The sequence below is a fragment of the Uloborus diversus genome, chromosome 4 (genome assembly GCF_026930045.1).
Source record: "Uloborus diversus isolate 005 chromosome 4, Udiv.v.3.1, whole genome shotgun sequence".
NCBI classification, from domain to species: Eukaryota; Metazoa; Arthropoda; class Arachnida; order Araneae; family Uloboridae; genus Uloborus; species Uloborus diversus.
This window is the reverse complement of record NC_072734.1, coordinates 156,162,513-156,182,431: the sequence shown is the minus strand read 5'-3', so window position 1 is coordinate 156,182,431 and position 19,919 is coordinate 156,162,513. Positions and strand designations below refer to the sequence as shown.

The window sequence follows — 19,919 nt, the reverse complement described above, 5'->3', positions numbered from 1 at the left end:
TAAAAATAAGACATGCCATACATAGTGCGATTCTTTTATTATATTTTACATTATTCATTTTTTAAAAAACAAGTTTTAAAAACATCATCCTAAAACGGTTTGTACTTTCCAGAATCAAATGAAATACGATCCCTGCCAAACCATTTGACCGTGCAATTTCTAAAATAAAATATAGACTTGGAAAATATTACATAAGAATGGGTCTGACCCCCTCCCCTCCCCTCCAAGTAAGGGGATGTAAAGATTTTTCCAACCCCCTCTCCCCCTCGAGACCCTTACGTAATTAATGAATGGCCCCTTAAGCCTTGCACTGCCCTAAAAAGTTAAGGCAATACACATCATTTTTTAAATTTTTTTTTTAAAGGTCAACTTACCATTCCCTCAAAGCCAACGCGATACAGATTCTTTGCACCATTGTCCCACATAACATAAGCTGCACTGCGAGGACTCGCAGCACTCCAGTCCTGAATCTCTGTGACTTTTCCCCTACGTCCGTTGCCTCCATCTTGATCCTCCCACTGCCAGTCTACTCCTCGAACAACCCTGGCACCAGGAAAAATACCACGTACAGCAATCTTTTTACTCTTGCGTCTTGGATCAATTAGGACCCTAGAATAAATGCTGGAGTCATAAATGTGACAGTTTCAAATGATAACAGAAATCACATAACTGACGATCATGTATCCCACCACTAAACTTCTTAAAAATCGAAAACAAGAAGTTGGGAGTTCAAAAGAAAAAAAATTAAAAAATCAGTGAAGGAGAAACTTAAGATAGTCAAAATAATAATAATAATAACAATAATAATAAGCGAGCTATTTAGGATCTAACTTCTTAATATTTGACTCGTAGAGAGCCTAGACTTTTGTTCAAAACTTTTTAAATAAAGATTTTAACAAAAATTAAACTAAACCTTATTTATTAGCCTCTTAACAAAGCATAGTAAGCATCAAAAAGAAGAAAATGATGACTGATTTCTATAACGCCATAACAAATGCAAAGAGTGCATAATTTTCAAAATGAAGGCCTCACGGATCTAAAAATGGCAAATTAAAAAAATTTATATTTTATGTAATTAAATGAATTAAAATCAAACAATAATTACATATCATATTGAACAATGATTACATATCAACAGTGATGGATGTTGTTATCATACCACAAATGTTACAATTCCTTCTCAACTTCCAGTTTTGTTAATGTAACATTCTTGAAATTTTAAGCAAAATCATCGAAATCTTTATTTTTACAAAAATTACAGCTTGTGAAAATGTGCAAAGTGCTTTTACAGTATTTCTATATAATGCAAAAATAAAGGGAATTGGCAAATATTTCAAACCTTTCACTTCCAGGTGTTGTTATTCTAAAAAATCTATGTCTCAAGTGATGTTTGTCTCCATGATAACAAGTTGAACACAAATCATAATTGGGGCACTCAGCACACTTCCATCGAATGCCAAAAATTGGTTGCTGACGGCAAGTATCACACATTGTGCCTTCATGTCTAATTCCTAAAACAAAAAAGGATTTTATTTATTGTCCATAACATATAAATTTAGATGTAAAGTTTGTAATAATCATCTGTTGGAGAAAATTATCATGAACATGATAGTAATGAATATACTTCTAAAAGTTGAAATCGTAACATTACATATTCATTAAAAAAGTTTTTTACTCTTAAATCTTAAATGCAGTTTAAAACATTTTTTAACCAAACTTTTCAAACAAAACTTCAAAAAGACCAAACTTTCTGATTGTCATTAGACATAGATTAGAAATGAAACATCTTTTCTAGCAACAAAGTATTAATTTAAAGTGGTGGTGATTGGAGCTTATAATAAGTGGTAAGTTGGGGGGGGGGGAGGAACAAAAAAAAAGAAAACAACTATAAACCATGAGGATTTTAACAGCAGCAAAAAATTGAAAAAAAAAAAAGAAAAATAGTTTCTTCAGGGCTGGTTTTGAGAATATTGAAGCAGATAGATGGAAATTGATGCAAGCTTAAATCACGTTTCCTTTAAGATTTTGATCATATTTTTTGCACAATAACTTTCCTTGAAGAAACACTTTGATTTACATTATTTACCCTGAAGTATTTTGAGATGTCACAAACATTTGGTAATAATTTTATTAAACAAGTAGGGGGAGGTGGAGCACGTTGGTTCGCTTTTTAGCCTTTTTTCCCAATAAAAGTCAGAAAAGGAAGAAAAAAGGCTTAATGCATCTTAAAATATCGCAAAAAAACAAAACAATGTTAAAAATAAATAAAACAAATATTGAAAAATTAAAAATTGGAAAGTAAGGTATTGAGATGGCGAAAAATGTTTGTCGTTCTGTATCCCCCCCCCCCAAATAACTTTTGAGAGAACAATCCGATTCAAACAGTTTTGTTTTTTTGTTTGAAAGATCTCGACCAGAACACCTCAGTCGCAAATCTCAACTTTTGATTTGAACAACTTTTCATTCAGTTTTCAACAGTTCAAAAAAACTTAACATCAACACCCCTAGGAGGAAATTCAAGGCAAATATAAATTCTGAACTTAGAGGTGAATTTGCTTCAAACAAAATTCATTGGAAAAAGTTTTTGATGAAAAAAGAAATGACGATATACAAAATATTTTTGATATGAACAATTTTCTGTTAAATTTTAACAGTCTAAATCCCTTAACTTAGCACCTACGGGAAAAGTGGAAGTCAATATAGATTCCAAACTTCAAGGCAGATTTACTTCAAACAGCTTTTGCTGAAAATAGCTTTTAACGAATAACTCCCGCCACCAAGAGTTTTGTGGCACCTGACTCCTACTCCCGGGCCCAAAAATTAGCCGGACTCAGACTCCCTGACTTTGTAGCTTTGGCAAAAATGTACACATGTAGAATTTTTTTGAAAAATCCCATTTAAAAATACCCATTATTTAGAGTTTTTTATAAATTTTTCTGAGACTAAAAAAATAATAATAATTAATTTAAAAACTTTCACAATTTAAACTTTTTTTTTATTTGTTCTTCACTACAGGCAATGGACATAAATAATGAATTTTGAACTTTAATAGTATTTCTTAACTCTTAACGGCATTAAAAAAATTCTTCAAAGATTTTAAATAAATATATTTAACTTTTTTCTTTAACTGGTCAATAAATAAACTACCTTGACTAAGTCCTGTCACATCTGATTTTCTCAGTATTTGTAGATTGTGCAGAGGAAACTACTATAGCTAAAAGGCTTTCATGTGAATTATTTTCAGCAAACCAACACGTCACAAATCTCAAATAAACAAAGTATATTTTTCAGAAATTAACAGGTTTCACAAATGGTCGGACGGAAAACAGAATAGGATATACAGTATTTTCATTATCTTACGAAAAAGTTTAACATTTTTACTCTATACACAGAAATAGAAAAACAGACAACATAAAATTCAAAGAAATGTCTTGTTTAAGCTGGAATTCAGTAAAAAGGGATTTAAACTACTTGAGGTTCTACAGTACTTTTGAATGACAAAATAAAATACAATAAAGTAAAATGTAAAAAAAAAAAAAAAAATGTAGTAATTAAAAACAAACAATAGATTTTATTACTCGAGAAGTAACTGTTGCTAATCATGGAAACTAGAAAATCTGAAACTTCACCATTCTTGAGTTTTGTCGTTTTTTATACTTTTCTTCAGAAAATGCTGAATTTTCCAACTTTTTTTACCCCAAGACAATTTTTATGCGTTGTCCATATAGTTACGCTACAATATGCTACAAGTATACCCCACTTTTTTCCTAAAAAAGGCCAAAAAAACCCACATTTTTTTTTAAAAAACAAGGCTTTTGTTGAGTTTTATATTAAAAAACCCAAAAAACCCTGGGTCCCTGAGCTTTTTTTCTTTTTTTTTAAATGGGTTTTTGCCAACCCTGGACTCCTTTGTTTCAAAATAAGTCAGACTCTGCAAACATTGGCAGAGTTGCGGACTTTAAGGAAAAATCACAGATTCAATTTTTGGCTGAAAAATTTGGAGGTCTTTATATTTCTTCATAAAAATATGCACAATTTTTTTTTTTTTTTTTTGACAATAAAAATTATTTCTTTAGTTGACATTTTATTATTTTAACTTGTTTTTGAAACAAAGTGGGGGAGGCGAGGGTCAAAAAAAGTGTGTGGGTTTATGGGGCTTGGTCTTTGATTCTTTTACGTAAAATTGGGCTGCATTTAAAATCGTTAACATTGCAGATTCTATGACCTCCAAAAAATGGAATGTGGCCTCAAAAACGGGACGGGTGATCACTGTAGACTTTCTCTTATTTTTATGAAATAAGATGAGAAAAGTCCATTTATTTAGAATCAATAGTTTTTACTTTCGTCGCAAGCCCCTTTACTTTTAAAAGTGACTGGCAGCCGCCCCCCTATACGAGCCGCCTATGGTTCAAATCAAATCATTTTACTGTAAATTGTTCAATAATTATAATGGTTATGAAAAGTGACTAATTTTTGGATTTTACCCAGTATGTCCTCAAATCCTAATGCTATTAGGGGGTTTTTACTGCACTCTCAAATGGCATTAAAAGTAACCCTAAATATTTATCTCATCATCACAATAAAAGTAATGCATAAATCAAGATAGGTTTGATTCTAGGTTTCTCTTTGGGAAATGGGGAGTGAGATTTCAGATCAGCGTATGGGGGACAGGCAGCTAAATCATAGTCTTTGACAATTTTTAACAATGAGTAAACATAACTGTTTGACTGTTCACGTTAAAATCTGTTCTAAACTGCGTTTTTTTTATGCTCGCCATAGTCAACAATTTTCACAACTTTGACGTCTATCAGCTAAAAAGATTGATTTTCCCATAAATATCAAGGGTTTATATCAAATTTACAAGTTGATTTTTAATGACAAGAGACTACTATTTTTAGCTGTGCCATTTTAAAGTAAATTGCATATTTACAGACATAAAACTAAACAGAATTCAATGAAACAAAAATTGACTAACACAACATTAATGTAGAAATTTAAAAGTAATACAACAAATGGATAGTAATTCTGCTAAAATCAATGTCATAACATTAGTTTGACTAAAAGTTTGCAAAATTATTAGCTTATATACCTGTTGGTGCACTTTCGACAATTCGAAGATCATATGCTCCGGAACATCTGTAGTTAGCAGCTGTCCCATTGTCCCAAACAACCACTACTTCTTCGGGAGATTCAAAGTTTCGTACCGTGCCCAGGTGCCCCTCGCCTCCGTCTTGTTTTCCCCATTTCCAATCTGTTCCTCTCATTACTCGAGCTCCAACACCTTCCATTGTATTCATTCTAGCACCACGAAAGTTACTTGAATTTCCAGGGTCCATAGTATGTTAAAAAAGTTTGAAGTTATGACAAGTGACAACAGTGCACAGACATGGAATTCTAATAATGAAGAGTCCAACTTTCCAGCCACAATCCAGCAGACAGGAAGTCTTGTGCGAGACACTGTCGAGATCGGACGAGACTTCAAAGAAAGGAAAACACAAGACTACAATTGGCGCTCTTTCGTTGTAATTGGCTAACTTTTAATTTTTCAATTAAAAAAATGTATTGAGAGTTGGAATACATATTTACCTTTTCACAATAAAAGAAACTCAAAATAATGTCATAAATAAAAATGTTTCATTCAATTTTGTCCTTTTTTTCAAAATTTTTATCTTTAAATGATTTTAGTCATTCATCATTTCCCATGAGGACATTATTTCTTAAGTTGAGAGATCTTTGAACAGAAAAATAAACAGAATCTTGGAAAAATAAAAGAAAAATCTCAATCATATTGGTGCCGCATCCAGCGTTTTTTACAGTAAAATTTATTGAAAAAGTGTAGGGTTGCCATATAGCTTCACTGACCATTTAAATGGCTACTTTTTTTTTTGCAGATGTTTGGCAACCAGGAAGCCTCATTGGCGTATTACTAAAATTGAATTGACCAGAATCAATGCCAGGACGTGCGAAGTGCGATGGGATGGGAAAAAAATACAAGAAAAGAACATATGAATGTTTCTGTTAGAGTTAAGGGACCTATTTTGCTTGAAAACTGTGATATTTTATGTCTAACATGTGATATTTGTTCTTCTGTCATGAGAAAACTTTCATCTGAAGTTTAAACTGATATTTGTCAAGTTCTACCATGTTCTAATGAACGCAATATTGTATAGTTATGACTAGTGCATCGAGGAAAATTAACTCCCGTCGCCGCCTGGCCGCTTTTACATTCCTATCTAATATTTCTTTAGATGGAACACACCGTGATACAAATCTTGGGCAATTTAATTTCAATTTCCACTATAATAAATCCACAAGCAAACAGCATGCACCTGTTGAGCCCGGAGAGAAGAGTTCACCGAATAAATACACTGAAAAATCGAACTGTGAAAAGAATTTTTATGTAGATAATAGAGAACATACTGAAATTAAACCTACAGAAAATGAGGCTAAATTATTTCGAAGAGAATCCGAAGATAAAATTATTGAAAACTTTCGTCATTTTGAAGAGCATTTGCAGACCAAAAGCAGAGACAGGTGTGAATTTTTTCTCATTTAAAATAATTTAAATTACCATTGCTTAATAATAATAATTTTTTTAGAGTACCTAATTTTTAATTCCTTCTATAGACTATAAAAAGTTTAAAATGCTGTAGTATTGAAAAATAACAGATATAAATGATTCTATTTTATGATGAATTGGTCTGAATTTGTAATATTAGCAATGATATTCAAAAATCAGTAGTAAATAGAGCTAAACCCTGTTAAGAATTTAAATCCAACAAATAAATTTCCAAATTTTAAAATGGGACAAAACTGAAAGAATAGCAACATTTGTACTACCTGGAGTCTTTCAATTTAATGAATTAAAATAATTATCAATCCAAAATTTGCAACCGCTCCAAACTCCCAATTATTCGGATATTACCCAAAGAACATGTGGAAAATATATTTAAACACCGCTATGGTAAAAGGTTTAAACGTTAAACCTTAGCATATTTGCTTGTAATTTCGTTTTCTTTCCTTTTTTCTTCTTTTTTTTTTTTTTTTTTTTTTTTTGGTCTAAATAATTCAGGTTTATGTAATTTTAAAGCATATTTTTATCATTAAACTACACAAAAGACCTTTTGTATCATTTACAAAAATAAATATTTAGAAGAAACTTAGCATCTAATGAAATTCAGTTAACATTATTGGTTTATTATTAGTGTTTTCCCGAGACCAAAAAGGGGGCAGGAAGCTGTCAAATAAAAGGGCATTTTAATTAGATCAAAAGGAGACTTTTTATATTGAAGATTTGTAATTCAGAAATAGTTCTTTTTTTTTACTATTTGATACATCACATGCAAACAAAAGCCAAGTATTTTTCTATATAGTATTTTTTTTTTAAATAATGAAAAGCTTTTTAATGTTTACTTTTAAAAATTACGCTTAAAACATTCAGTTTTATATTCTAATCAAATTCTTGTGGATAAGTGAAATGAAGGAGTAAAATTTCAAGGCCAGGCTTGTACGAGTCTTTTCCTTTGAAAAAAGTATACGTTAGGGGTGGTGAAATTTTGTTAAAACTTCTACGGAGCAAGGAGAGCCCATTGAACGCTGGCTTAAAAAGGGCAGGGTGCAGTACCCTTCTAGTGAAGCCAGTGGAAAAAACTATTATGGCCATTATCCTTGTTATTTAAATTTTCTTCTATTTTTCTGAAATTTATAGATACTAAAATAATTTCTTTGAATATTAGTTATAAAACATAGGGGCAGACTAGACAATGGTGTCTTTAAAACTGTTTAACCCTTGAAACCTCTTTAAAAATGATCAGTGTTCCCTGAAGCACAGCAAATACCAAAATGAATAAAGTCTTTTTTAAAAAAAGTGCAACATTATGTGCAGATGTAATCTATTATGAAATAACTTCTTCATTTCAGAGTTCATAAATTTGTTCATGATGCCAAGGCACGCCTGTGTAACTTAAGTCAAAAAAGAAAATTTTTACTGCATCAAAAATCCACAGAATCATATGGATTACCAACGGGAACAAGTACAGAAAGTCTTGGTAAGTATGATATTTCAGTAGGCTTATCTGTTTAAGAAATAACCCAAAATTTTACAAGATAAAAGAGGCATTTCTCTTTGTACCATGGCACAAATAATTATTATGGCAAGCATAAAATTGTATTAAAATATTGGCTTTCAGATCAGTTGATGACCAAAAAGCATTGAATGAATTACAAAAGGTAATAACATTCGCAATAAACATGATTCCCAACGCTTGATGATTCAGAGAACACAGGGATTTTCAAATAATTCCAGTGAAAGATCATTTAACACCTTAAAATTTTGTTCAACACGTTAAAATTTTGGTCAGATCTGGACTAAATTTGGCAGGGAGGTTCTTGAGCACGCTAGAAAGAACGTAAGAGGGTTTTTGAACACCAAAAAAGTACCGAACCATTCGAATTTTAATTTTAGGACCCGAAAATGGTATTCAATGGTTCTTTCTACTCGAAATATTTATCCAACCAGCTCGATTTTAGCGTCATTTGAAAGCCCACACAAAATACCCCTGGAGTACATTTACTTCTTTCGAATTTCAAAAGAGCAACCAAGGCTGTAAAATCACCAGAAGAACAGTTATAAGCATTTTTAAGCCTAATGGAACGGCATTTTCATACTGGAAAATTATCGTTTGTGCAATCTCATTTTAAATTAACGTGAATAAAATCATTCAGAAGGTTGCCACTTGTTTTTTGTTGACTGTGACTAAATATAATTTTGTTTTTGTTTTGAGGTAAAAATTTTCCTCTTTTGATTATTTTTTAGCGATTTATCTTCCCCCCCCCCCTCCCTCCTCTTTTTTTTTTTTACACTGCCAGTCAAAGTTTGCCGATATATATCACGATATATATCCTATATTTATTTTGAAAATATCATGATGATTTGATATTTTTGATATTTATTTTTTCAACTACGGTATTTTCAATGTAAAAATTATATTAATCATACTAATGTTGTTCATTTATTATTAAAAATGACCAAAAAGTTCTGTACTATATTTCTAAGATGTATTAATGCAGCAAAGTAATTCTTTTTTGTTTTATATTCATAAAATTATCAGCCTAATGTTACAATTTTAATTATATTAAAAGTGCCTAATTAAATGTTACATTTTGGTTCTGAAAAAAAAAAGAAATGTCTTGTGACTGTGCATGTTTTTTATTTCTGAAACTTGTTTAATAGTAGCTAATAGAAGAGAAGAAAAGTGAGTAAAACAGCTAATGCTAAATGAACTCCATTAAAATTGATAAAAAAGAAATATTAAATATAAATAATGAAAGAAGCCTTAATTTTAAGTCTACATATTGTAATAATAATTAAAGAGTGGTTTGAGGATGCATTTACTATTTTAAAGACTTAAGTTTGTGCTGATTGAAAATATTGGATATATATATCAAAATATCGGATGTTTTCAATATTTTGGAAAATATCATGATATCTTCGAACCCTGCTGCTAGCAGAAGATAATCAAGCAGAGGTCGAAATTAGCATCAGCTACTTAGGTGCCATTGGCAACCAATATTTTTTTCTTAGGTGCCGTTATGCTTTACTTGGTTGCAATTTGCAAATGCGTTCAATAACATGCTGAAATTTATACTAAACTATAATATGCATGAAAACAAGCTGATATATATGTACAATGCATTAAAATAATGCATTTTGGAATCACCTGCTAAGTTTATACAAGTACCATAATTACTATTAACTTAATTTAGTGACATAAAACCAAAAAAAAAAACAAATTCTAGATTTTAAAAGTATTAAAAATATTGACAAGATCCAAATGGATTGCAATCTCGAACACGATACGCAATTTTCCACTAAGTACAAGTTTAGTGTTGGAATGATTTCGAAAATAAATTTATTCATTAAAAAGAAAAACAAACGCTGAAAATAAGTTAATCTGAAGTGGCATGCGACTAATTGTCAAAAAATATTAATATATTTACAAGATGCAAAAGGATTGAAAGGTCAAAAGCGAGAATACACTTCCCGCAAAGCACGTGCTCATTGTCTGCATGTTTTGAAAAAAATAATATATTATAAATAAAAATAAAAAAGAAAATAAGGTAACCTAAAGGTAGCATATGTAAAAATAACTTCTAGATTTTAAAAGTATTTAAACATTGACAAGATGCAAAAGGATTGCAATCTCGAACACGATACGCAATTTTCCTCAAAGTAAAAGTTTAGTGTTGGAATGATTTCGAAAATAAATTTATTCATCAAAAAGAAAAACAAACGCAGAAAACAAGTTAATCTGAAGTGGCATGTGTCCAATTGCCAAATAATATTAATATATTTACAAGATTCAAAAGGATTGAAAGGTCAAAAGCGAAAATAAACTTCCGGCAAAGCACGTGTTCATTGTCCGCATGTATTGAAAAAATAATGTGTTATAAATTAAAATAAAAAAGAAAAAAAGCTAACCTAATCGTAGCATATGTAAAAATAACTTCTATATTTTAAAAGTATTATAATATCGGCAAGATGCAAAAGGATTGCAATATCAAACACCGGAACTATTATTCCGAGAAGAACGTGTTCAGTATTGAAAATTGCATTTATGATGTGTTTTGAAAAACAATTAAGCGCAATTTAATAAATATCTTTAAAAATAATAATAAAAATAATAAAAACGAATGAACCGCCTGCACTAATCAACAAGAAAACTACTTATTGTTTCGAATCTTGCAGTAGGACAACCATCGATGAATCCAGTATCTTCTTTTTTTCCAAAATCTTTAGACTTTACATACCATCAGGTCTTCACCCTTTCTTTCCAACCACGGAAACTGCTTTTGCCACTTGATGAAAGTTGCAGCGTTGACACTTTTCCGTGTACATTTATAAGTCGTATCTACTTCGTCATTATTTGTTTCTATTTCGACTTCATCGGCAATCCTTGGCCGTTTATTTCCGCTAGTATTTAGTGGCGTAAAATATGACTTTAAGTTACGTTTACTCATATTTTCAACAAATAAAAAATGATGGTAGCGATGATTAAAAAAAAAAGAAAGAAAAAAAGATGAGCGAAATCCTGTGGGAAAAAAAGGAATCCTCGTGCTCGCCGTGCGTTCGTGTTACGACGGGGGGTCGAACTTGAAACATGAAAAAGATCAGACTATCTGCTCAAACAACCCTGAGATGAGTCCGGTTTTGGAGGGGTGGGGCGATCGGGGGTAAACAACACTAAGGGAACAAAGGGGAGAAAAGATTACTCCAGAAAGAGGAGGAATGGAGGGGTGTGCTTGCAATGACACTGGCTTCTACAGTTCGCGGGCGAAGGTGGGGGGGGGGGGGATTGTTCAAGCTTTTCCGACGGAAAGCGATACTTCCAGGAAATTTTCCGCGATCGCAACGCACGCAGATGTTTTTGGAGACAAATCTTCGGAAAGTGAAAGCTTAGTAGGGGGGAAAGCTAGGCATCACAGTGACGACTACGTTTCAAATCGCGGTCGTCAAAATGAAATTTACAGTTGCAAAATACGACTAACGACCGCTAATTTCGAGCACTGTAATCAAGTAGGCCGTGCAAAGCCGGACAATGCAGCTAATAAGTAAATAAATAAATACTGGTGCCCCCTAGAGCACAGGTGTTGAGCATTTAGCGTTAGCTGATGTTCGGCTGTTTGAGTTTAGCATTGCATTGATGAATAACGACACAAGACAATTTTTATACAAGCATAAAAAATCCAATCACATCCCCTAATACTACTAAGAGCTCTACAAAAGAGCCCTCCATTAAACCCATAGAAATAGGAACCCATAAAAATAATCTCCCTAATAATTTTATTGCCAAAGTCTCCCCCCATTCTGTGCCATGACCCCCCCCCCCCCTCACACATACATATAGTTGGACACTCTGGTCATAAAACTACATTTCAGGGATTTTTGTGCCAAAAACTCCCTTCCATTTGCGCCCAAAAATTGCACTTTGACCCCCTCCAAAGTTCAGGGCTGGATCCACCCTTGTTCAGATAGGAATATGTTTCTCTATGACTATCCCATGTTGACTTGTCCTCCCGTTCATTGGTATTTAGTACCGCTCTTTAAATGTATTTACTCTTTAAGGCCATTAAATTATAAGGAAGAAATGAAGCTTTTAAAACTTGTTAAGAAAACGATGTAATGTTTTTCAATGTCGAGTTCTTAGTTGCACAACTTACTCTTTGTTGTTGAGTGTTATTTAACCCAAGATTCAGCATCAGATGAGTCTTTTGTAAATCTGGATTCTTTGAGAAAATAAGTGGAGTCTCAAAAAGTTTTAAACGTTGTGAGTGAAATCAATGTTACAATGTTTCTATAATGTTGCTCAAAAAGTTGAAGCTTGATTTTGATAATGTTTACTTCTTTTTAGAATAATAGGGAGTGATTAATGCTGATTTGAGTTGGATTACTTTCATAGTTCATTTGCAAAAATATTACAACTAAAATTCATGCCAATAATGCCTCCTTTTTTCACTGAACTCCCCAAAAAGAAGTCAACACTGTCAAGGTCAAGCTTTAACTTATCAAGAGCCACATTCTATGAGTTGAAAGGTTACATTGCTTGCCTGTTTGAAACATTAACATTTAAGGTCAAATTTACACACATGATCTTTAATTTTTTTGGCTTTTACTTATCGCCCTCTGTATGCTCTCACCAGTTTAAATAACGGCTAATCTATCAAATTAATGGTATCAACGTTAATTAATAACAGAGATGAGATTAGGGAAAGTCACAACAGAGTGACAAATGCTTTTAAAATGTTTAATCACGATTTTATTTAATTTAGTCCTCACATTGCAAGAGGCGACCATTAATATTGATCTTTAATCTTAGGTGATAACAAATTGATAAAAGTTTTCACTGGTTTGTAAAATGTTCTGAAAAGAAATGGTCTTATTTTGCATGAAAATATTTATTTACTTTTAACTAGATGTAGATGCATGTGTCTATTTGTTTTCAAAAGTTCAAGCATGATGTGTATTATTGATACAGGTTTTTAAAAAATCATTTTTTATGCTTTGTTACATGAGGTGTAGTAGAAATTCTTAAATAATTTGTATTTATTTGCAGCCGTTTCTGGATGTCGAAGTAGAAAATCATCACTTTGTCCATCTGAATGCTCTGTTCCAGCTGCAGCAGAAGTTAGATTTTTAAAAAACTTAAATGAACATAAGAATGAAGGAGAAAGGTATTTTATTTTACTTCTTTCATTTGTGTTATGTGTTTGAAATGATTTTTCATTTTAAATGTGTCATTAAGGCATTCTTTTGAATTAATAGAATGATTTTAATTGGTGAAAAGAAAGCACCAGTTGCAGTGTTCTCTATATTACCATTTAGTCGTTGCCAGGCTTCTAAGTGAGTTTTAATTCTTTAATTTTTCTCCCTTTTAATTGTGGAGAACTCTTTCCCCCCACTCTTTTCCTTCCTTTAATTATAGAAAGTGTCATTCAAAATAAAGAACAGGGTGGCATCAGAATCGGGAAATTATGAATTGTCAGGAAAGTCTTAAAAATCTGAAAAAATCAGGGTCAAATTAATTTGCAGAACAAGTCCAAAAAAAATCAGGGCTAATCTTTTTTTTTTTCATCATTTTTGTCATAGTTCAGGTTTTTGTGATCATATTGGTAATCATTTATTTCAACTGTAGTTTTATTAAAATGTAACTCTAACATTAGTTTATTCAAATAAGCTCTTTGCCATATTTTATGCTTTAGATGTTACATTCCAACCAAGGGAATCATTTTTTTCATTCAACCATGGGAATCGGATTTTTTTTTCATTTCAGTGCTTGATTAAAATAAATAACATTTATTTTTCTTTTTGCTAAAGCCTTAATCTATAAGTTATGATGGGATGATTATTGAGGCTGCAAGTTTTTAAGTTCCAGTAGGGTCTCAAAATCCAAGGTAATTGGGGTTCACGCCACCTCAAATCACTGATAAATGGGATTGTTGGAAAAATTCATAAGGATTAAAATTAAACTTTCTGGTTGATATAAGAACGTTCATCTTTACTTCATTGTACGTAGGCTGTTCAATAAGTAATAAGACAAATTTTACTGCCCCGAAACCACTCATCGGAATGTTAATTTCTGTGGCATGAAAGGTGTCTGTTGTCTGTATTAACAAAAGTTACCGATAGTTGGCACGAACAGACTCATGTTCCTGAGTATCATATGATTGAATTGAAGCCTGTTGGCGTGCACCTACAGGACGCAACCAGTTGTCAAAAGGGAAACGCCATTGGAACAAAGTTATGCTATTAAAATTTGTTTTTGTTTTCAAAAATCAGCATCAGAGGTCTTTGATATAATACGTTAAGTTTTCAACAATGAAGCAATGTTTAAAGTCGGTACTTTTTGCTGACATAAAACTTTTAATTAAGGCAGGCAAAGTATGGAAGATGTTGAACGTGAGGGACAACCTTCAACCCTCATCACAGAGACAATGATTAACACTGCTGCTATCATCATCAAGGGGAATCGTAGATATATTTTACAACTGATTTCTGGCTGTTTCCTCAACTTAAGAAACCCTTACAAAGCAAACATTTTGAAAGCAACAAAGCATGTCTAAACACTGAAGGCGGTTTTGGAAAATCTCACACAAACTTTTGGTTCATAAGTTTTTAAGAAGGGAATATAATACGTTGGAATAAATGCATTTAGTCCCGCAGAAATTATTCTTAAAAAAAATGTGTAAGTTATGACAATTAAAGATGTTCTGCATTCTTTATAAATTTAGTCTTATTACTTATTGAATAGCTCTTGTACAAAGAAAAGTGTCCTCATGCAAAATTTATTACTCTAATTTCAACATAATTTTTTTATTTTAATTACCTCTAAACTTTTTTTTTTTTTTGCATATTGTTCATACATATTTATATGTGTACATTTGCAAGAACTAAAAAGATCATTTTTACTTTCCTCAAATCTCTTTTGACAAGTTTTATCATGACCTCTGTGTCTATGTGCATTGATTTGTATGGATTTCACATAACACAAAAATGGTTCGTAGAAGAAGATAATTATTGCATATGTATGACACTTGTATGGCATCAATTTTTGCACCTTCTATTTTGATTGCGATCAGATGCTTGAAACGGTCTGTTTATTTGTTCTTTGTAGAAAATCAATAATGCAAGTCAATTTTCATAGCAAGTTGTTATCGCAAAGGGTAGCTTTTAATGATTTGTGCTATTGACTAGTGTTGATGCTGATCTCTGAAACCTGCTGTTACAGAAAACATTGCTTGTATTTTAGAATTGTATTAATGAATACATTTTTAATGCATTACATTAATTATTATTACAAACTGAATATAATTAGTGTTTCCCCCAAGCATTTCTTGGAGGGTGCTGAACCCTGCCCCCTTCTTGCAACCTTCAATGTGCCTCTTTTTTTCATCTCTCAATCTGCCTGTCTCTTGAAATTGCCTCTTCGAAATTTATCAACACTTGATTACAAAAGCAAATCTTCTTTCTCAAAAGGTAAAAATTCATGCTAGCCTTGTCCTGAAATGTAATTGTCTCATTCCCTTTGTTCGCTAGAATGGCGTGGGAAATTACATTACAAAACTTTGTGCTTTTTTACTTTAAAACTTTTATGAAAAAGTGCCCTTTTTAGATCTGTGGGAATCCTTACTAATTAGCTTTTAATTTCATTGAAAATTTTCCAGAACAGTAATAACCTTTTTTTTTCAATTTAAAAGGTACTAAAGATAAACAATTATAGTGTACCAATTGTTGTACTTGCAATAGGTGTGCTTTTTATGTTGCAAATCACAGACATTTGTGTACAGTATGTCCTCATTTAGCCTACAAGACCTCTTTTCTTAACTTAGCCCTAGATACTTACTTCCACTTCCAGTTGCAAAAAAGGTCAAAATAAGACGTAGAGGTAAGAATTGAAGTTTTTTAAAGGGAAAAAATACGAATAACTTTTTTTTATGACCTGGGTCCCTAAAGTGATATTTAGAGAAATCACAAGTAATAGCTTTATATATCATCGCTGCATAGCAACACTATGACATCTAATCCCAGAAATAACACAAAGATATCCTTTTGTAGCTCTGAGACGATGATATATACAGTAAAACCCTTCCTAACGGACACCCCTCTTATGCACACAATTTTTAATTCCCTGAGTCCAAGGCAAGTAACATTATTAAACCCCTGTCCTGCGGACACCCCTCTATAAGGACAAAAAAAATTGGCCCATTACTGTCTGCATTAGAGGAGTTTCAATGTTTTTTTTTCCCCTGAAATTGTTGAGCTTGGTTTTATATATCAAAGTGTAACATTCCCTTTTATATTTCAGCGACAATGAAAAGGGTTAAATATATAGTTTTTTTACAATAATTATCATGCAATAGTTCCTTGTTTTTCTGGAAGGGCATATTGTCATCTCATTTTCAGCACAGTCCCTTAAAATTTTAAACTTGAACTTTGGTTATAAATGTTGATTCCCCCCCTCCCTAAATGTAACTTTAAGGGTCCGAGGCCCATATAGAAAGATTCATATATATATATTTTTTTTTTTTTTGCTTCAAACTTTTAATATCTTAACTTCTTAACTCTGCATCATATTTCAACCATTTTTTCAGCTGGAAGTATGTATCTAAGACTAACGGTTGCAAAAATAGAGGTGTTGCAGGTGAAGTGGGGACACGCTGTCTACAAAAGATTTTCTAAAAGTGCCGAGGAATAAGGGAGAAATGGTATATTATCTTAGTGATTCTGTGGGGACACGCTATCTACAAAAGATTTTCTAAAAGTGCCGACGAATAAGGGAAAAGTCAAGGTATATTATCTTAGTGATTCTGTAGCCACCCTGAAGAAGTTATTGCTATCTTCATAGCTTTTGTATTACAACTTGAGAATGATTTTGGAATGTTGATGTTTGCCTTATATACCCCCTCCCTCCCTCAAGAATGTCTTGTTGGTTCATTAAATATCGATTTTCGAATTGAAATTCTCATTTTAGAATAAATTTTAATGGATTTCTTTTCTTTTTTTTCAAACTAAGCATTGTGTTTTGATTTTACAAAGGACATTTCAAAAGTTATGCTCACTGACATTTTTACTTAATTGAAAATGCCTCCTTATAAGTTTCCAACACAGCACCTCTTTCTTGCAATGAAGCTTTTCAATTTCATTTAATATGCCATCTTTGTTTATTTCTACAATGGCACAAGTACTGGTGGCAGGAAGGTCAATTAAATGAGAATCAATATTGAGAAAAGAAATGAAAATGTGTGCACCATTAATCAATCCCTCACTGCTTGTCTGCAGAATAGACTTTTATTTGTTCTCAAAGTTGAAAGAACCTATACGATAATGCCTTTTTTCATCTTTAAGTGTTTTTTTTTTTCTTTTTTGTTGCTGATTCATGAACATTTTGACAGGTGAACAAAGCTGGCATTTTAAATGAAATTGAATTGATTTCAAAGCATTGAGACTTAGCGAATTTGCGAATATCTAGTGAGCATATCAGAAAAAAAGTTTGCTATCTTTTGAAATTACCCTTGTAAGCAATCATTTTTTATCCTTATTATTTTTTTTTCGCTTTTCTCTATGAGTAAAAAATGCTTAGCAATAAGTCATTTTTTGCATAGAATGTTATGGAGTTGTGTGAGTGTTAATTGTATGTAAATGTTTTTACTGTGTAGTGAAAATTAAATTTTATAGTTCTTGTTTTCCTTACTTCTGTATTTTTCATAATGTTGTTCTCTTTTTAATGTTTCATTTTCTATTTGTTTCACTTTTATAGTCTTTCCTTTTTCTCTCAATCCATTCTGTTGTTACTTTACAACCTCCTGTTTTCTCTTTTATAAATGTCAACTTTTTAAGCCTTTAGTGAAATAGTACACTGGCATCACTCCCTCAATGCATTGTAACAGCATGTTTTTAGATAAATGTTTTTTCTACTTTTTTTAAAATTAAGTGCTTTTAAATATTTCTTGTGTTTTTGCTTAACCTGTTCGGGACGAACGAGGCAAATCTGCATCAGCGGCAGCTGCTCCTCCCATCCGAATGAAGTTATTCTGCTGCAAATGCTATTCAAAAATCCAATCTGATCTATGCACATTTGTGTCTTGGTTTTTGAAGGAAATGTTTACTATCAGATATGATGGCGTTACTTATTCATGTTTGTTCCATTCAAATGATTGATAATTGGTCTCAAACATTAGTATTTCTCTCTCTGACATCAGAAAGGATCCCTCAAGTGTCTGTGATTTATTAGATTTCTTGAAAGAAAATATAAACATGTGCTAGCAAGTGAAAAGGGAAACGCATACTCATTTTGAAGCTGTTTGTAGTTTCAATTCCATTTTGAAGAGGGATTTCATGGGAGATATTCTAGCAAGGGGTTTTACTTTTAGATTCATTTGTGTGGCCATGGTGAACACGCTATCTTTCCGAGGAGGAAATATCTAAATTTATGACTGATCCATCTATTGATCTTTGGGCCGACATTGAAACAACTATAAATTATTTTTATTGGAGTTCTTCATAAAATAGTTACTTTCTAAAATTATATGCTGAAAAAGAAGGCAAAGAACTTAGAGATGTGTAGTTCGCTCAAAGCACAATAAAAGACATAACACTATCTATGAGTGTAATGTGTACAATACACATTGATCCGTGCTTTAAAATGTTTCATGCGGCTTTAAAATATTAATTGTTACAATATTCTTCCAGTATTTTGTAATATTAAGCGCTAATATTTTCCCTGTTTTGTACAAAATATATTGTTTAATTTTGGAACTTTTAGTAAAAGTAAAAAGCAATATATTTTGCATTTTTATTGCTAAATATCAATTATTTTCTTTTTTTTTTTTTGTTATGATTGAAATTTTGATGTATTTTGTCATATGTTAAAAAATGGTTTCATTTTTACCTTAAGTGTACCTTTTGTCAATGATTTTGTAAAATGTACTTTCCGAAATTGCATATTAGGCATAGCGGGAGAAATTGCCCACGCACAGTTCGCGTGTAACAGCTGCCGTACTGAGAGAGCACCATCTATCTTCTGTGGGTTGCTGTCCTGAACGGGTTAAAGGAAAAAGAATTGTAGTCATTAATTTTTCAATCCATTAAAATGTATTTTGAAATTTTAGTTCCTTCAATGCAAAGTCAAAAGCTAGTTTTTTTTTCTATATGATTGGGGAAAAATAGAAAAGAAAAATAATTTGAGTTTTTAAATTATTTTGTATCATCAACTTAAAATGAACTTAAAATTATTTTCATCTCATGTTGTTTGTTTTTGTCATTTATCTTTTAAAGACACTTGACCTTTATGAAAGTGATTTACTGTGTTTTCCATTTCAGAGGAGATTCTAAACTTGAAGGAAGTAGAAGACGTCATACTTCTAGCTTGCGTCAATTATCTGTCATTACAGATGGCTATGATCCACTTGATTTAATTGCTCTTTTAGGTGTTGAAAAACCACAGGATGGCCAGGTAATTTTTTTTCTCTTTAGATTTGATAGTAATTTTAGCAATGAAAATAATGCTTTTTTAAAAACTTAATATGAGTGAATAAAAAGAAAGACCAAAATCATTTCAGAGATCAACCAAAAGACTACATTTTTATACTAGCAATAATAATAAAGTATGATAAGATGTTCAAACTTTTAATTGGCTCTTTTGTGGTTCATTTTGTACCAGAAGCTCACATACTTTTTGCACTGACCTTTGTAAACTTGAAAAGTATGTATAAGAGTTATTTTGCCCAGTCAAGCTTTATGATGCTGTTTTTCTGCAGGTTATTGTGTAGCTCTGGTTAGATGAGCTGTGACCTTGACTATGTTTACCTGTTTCAGGGGAGTTTAGTGAAAAATGGACGTGTTATTGGCTTGGATTTTAGTTGGA

At 31.8% G+C, this 19,919-nt stretch overlaps 2 protein-coding genes across 2 annotated transcripts in view; one reads left to right on the top strand and one right to left on the bottom strand.

The window, feature by feature from the left end:
- The window catches only part of LOC129219785 (E3 ubiquitin-protein ligase MIB1-like), a 126,157-nt gene extending 120,742 nt beyond the window's left edge, over positions 1–5,415 (bottom strand). The window contains exons 1-3 of the mRNA XM_054854085.1: positions 5,090–5,415; positions 1,340–1,511; positions 375–609 (exon numbers count right to left, since the gene is read on the bottom strand). Of these exons, the coding sequence (XP_054710060.1) occupies positions 375–609; positions 1,340–1,511; positions 5,090–5,336 (654 nt within the window). The 5' untranslated portion in view covers positions 5,337–5,415. The remainder of the gene's footprint in view (positions 1–374; positions 610–1,339; positions 1,512–5,089) is intronic.
- Positions 5,416–6,172: 757 nt separating this feature from the next.
- LOC129220937 (CDK5 and ABL1 enzyme substrate 2-like) overlaps positions 6,173–19,919 on the top strand; it is a 37,760-nt gene continuing 24,013 nt past the window's right edge. Inside the window, exons 1-5 of the mRNA XM_054855373.1 lie at positions 6,173–6,534; positions 7,921–8,048; positions 13,113–13,230; positions 13,322–13,399; positions 19,376–19,508. Coding sequence (XP_054711348.1) covers positions 6,173–6,534; positions 7,921–8,048; positions 13,113–13,230; positions 13,322–13,399; positions 19,376–19,508 — 819 coding nt within the window. The remainder of the gene's footprint in view (positions 6,535–7,920; positions 8,049–13,112; positions 13,231–13,321; positions 13,400–19,375; positions 19,509–19,919) is intronic.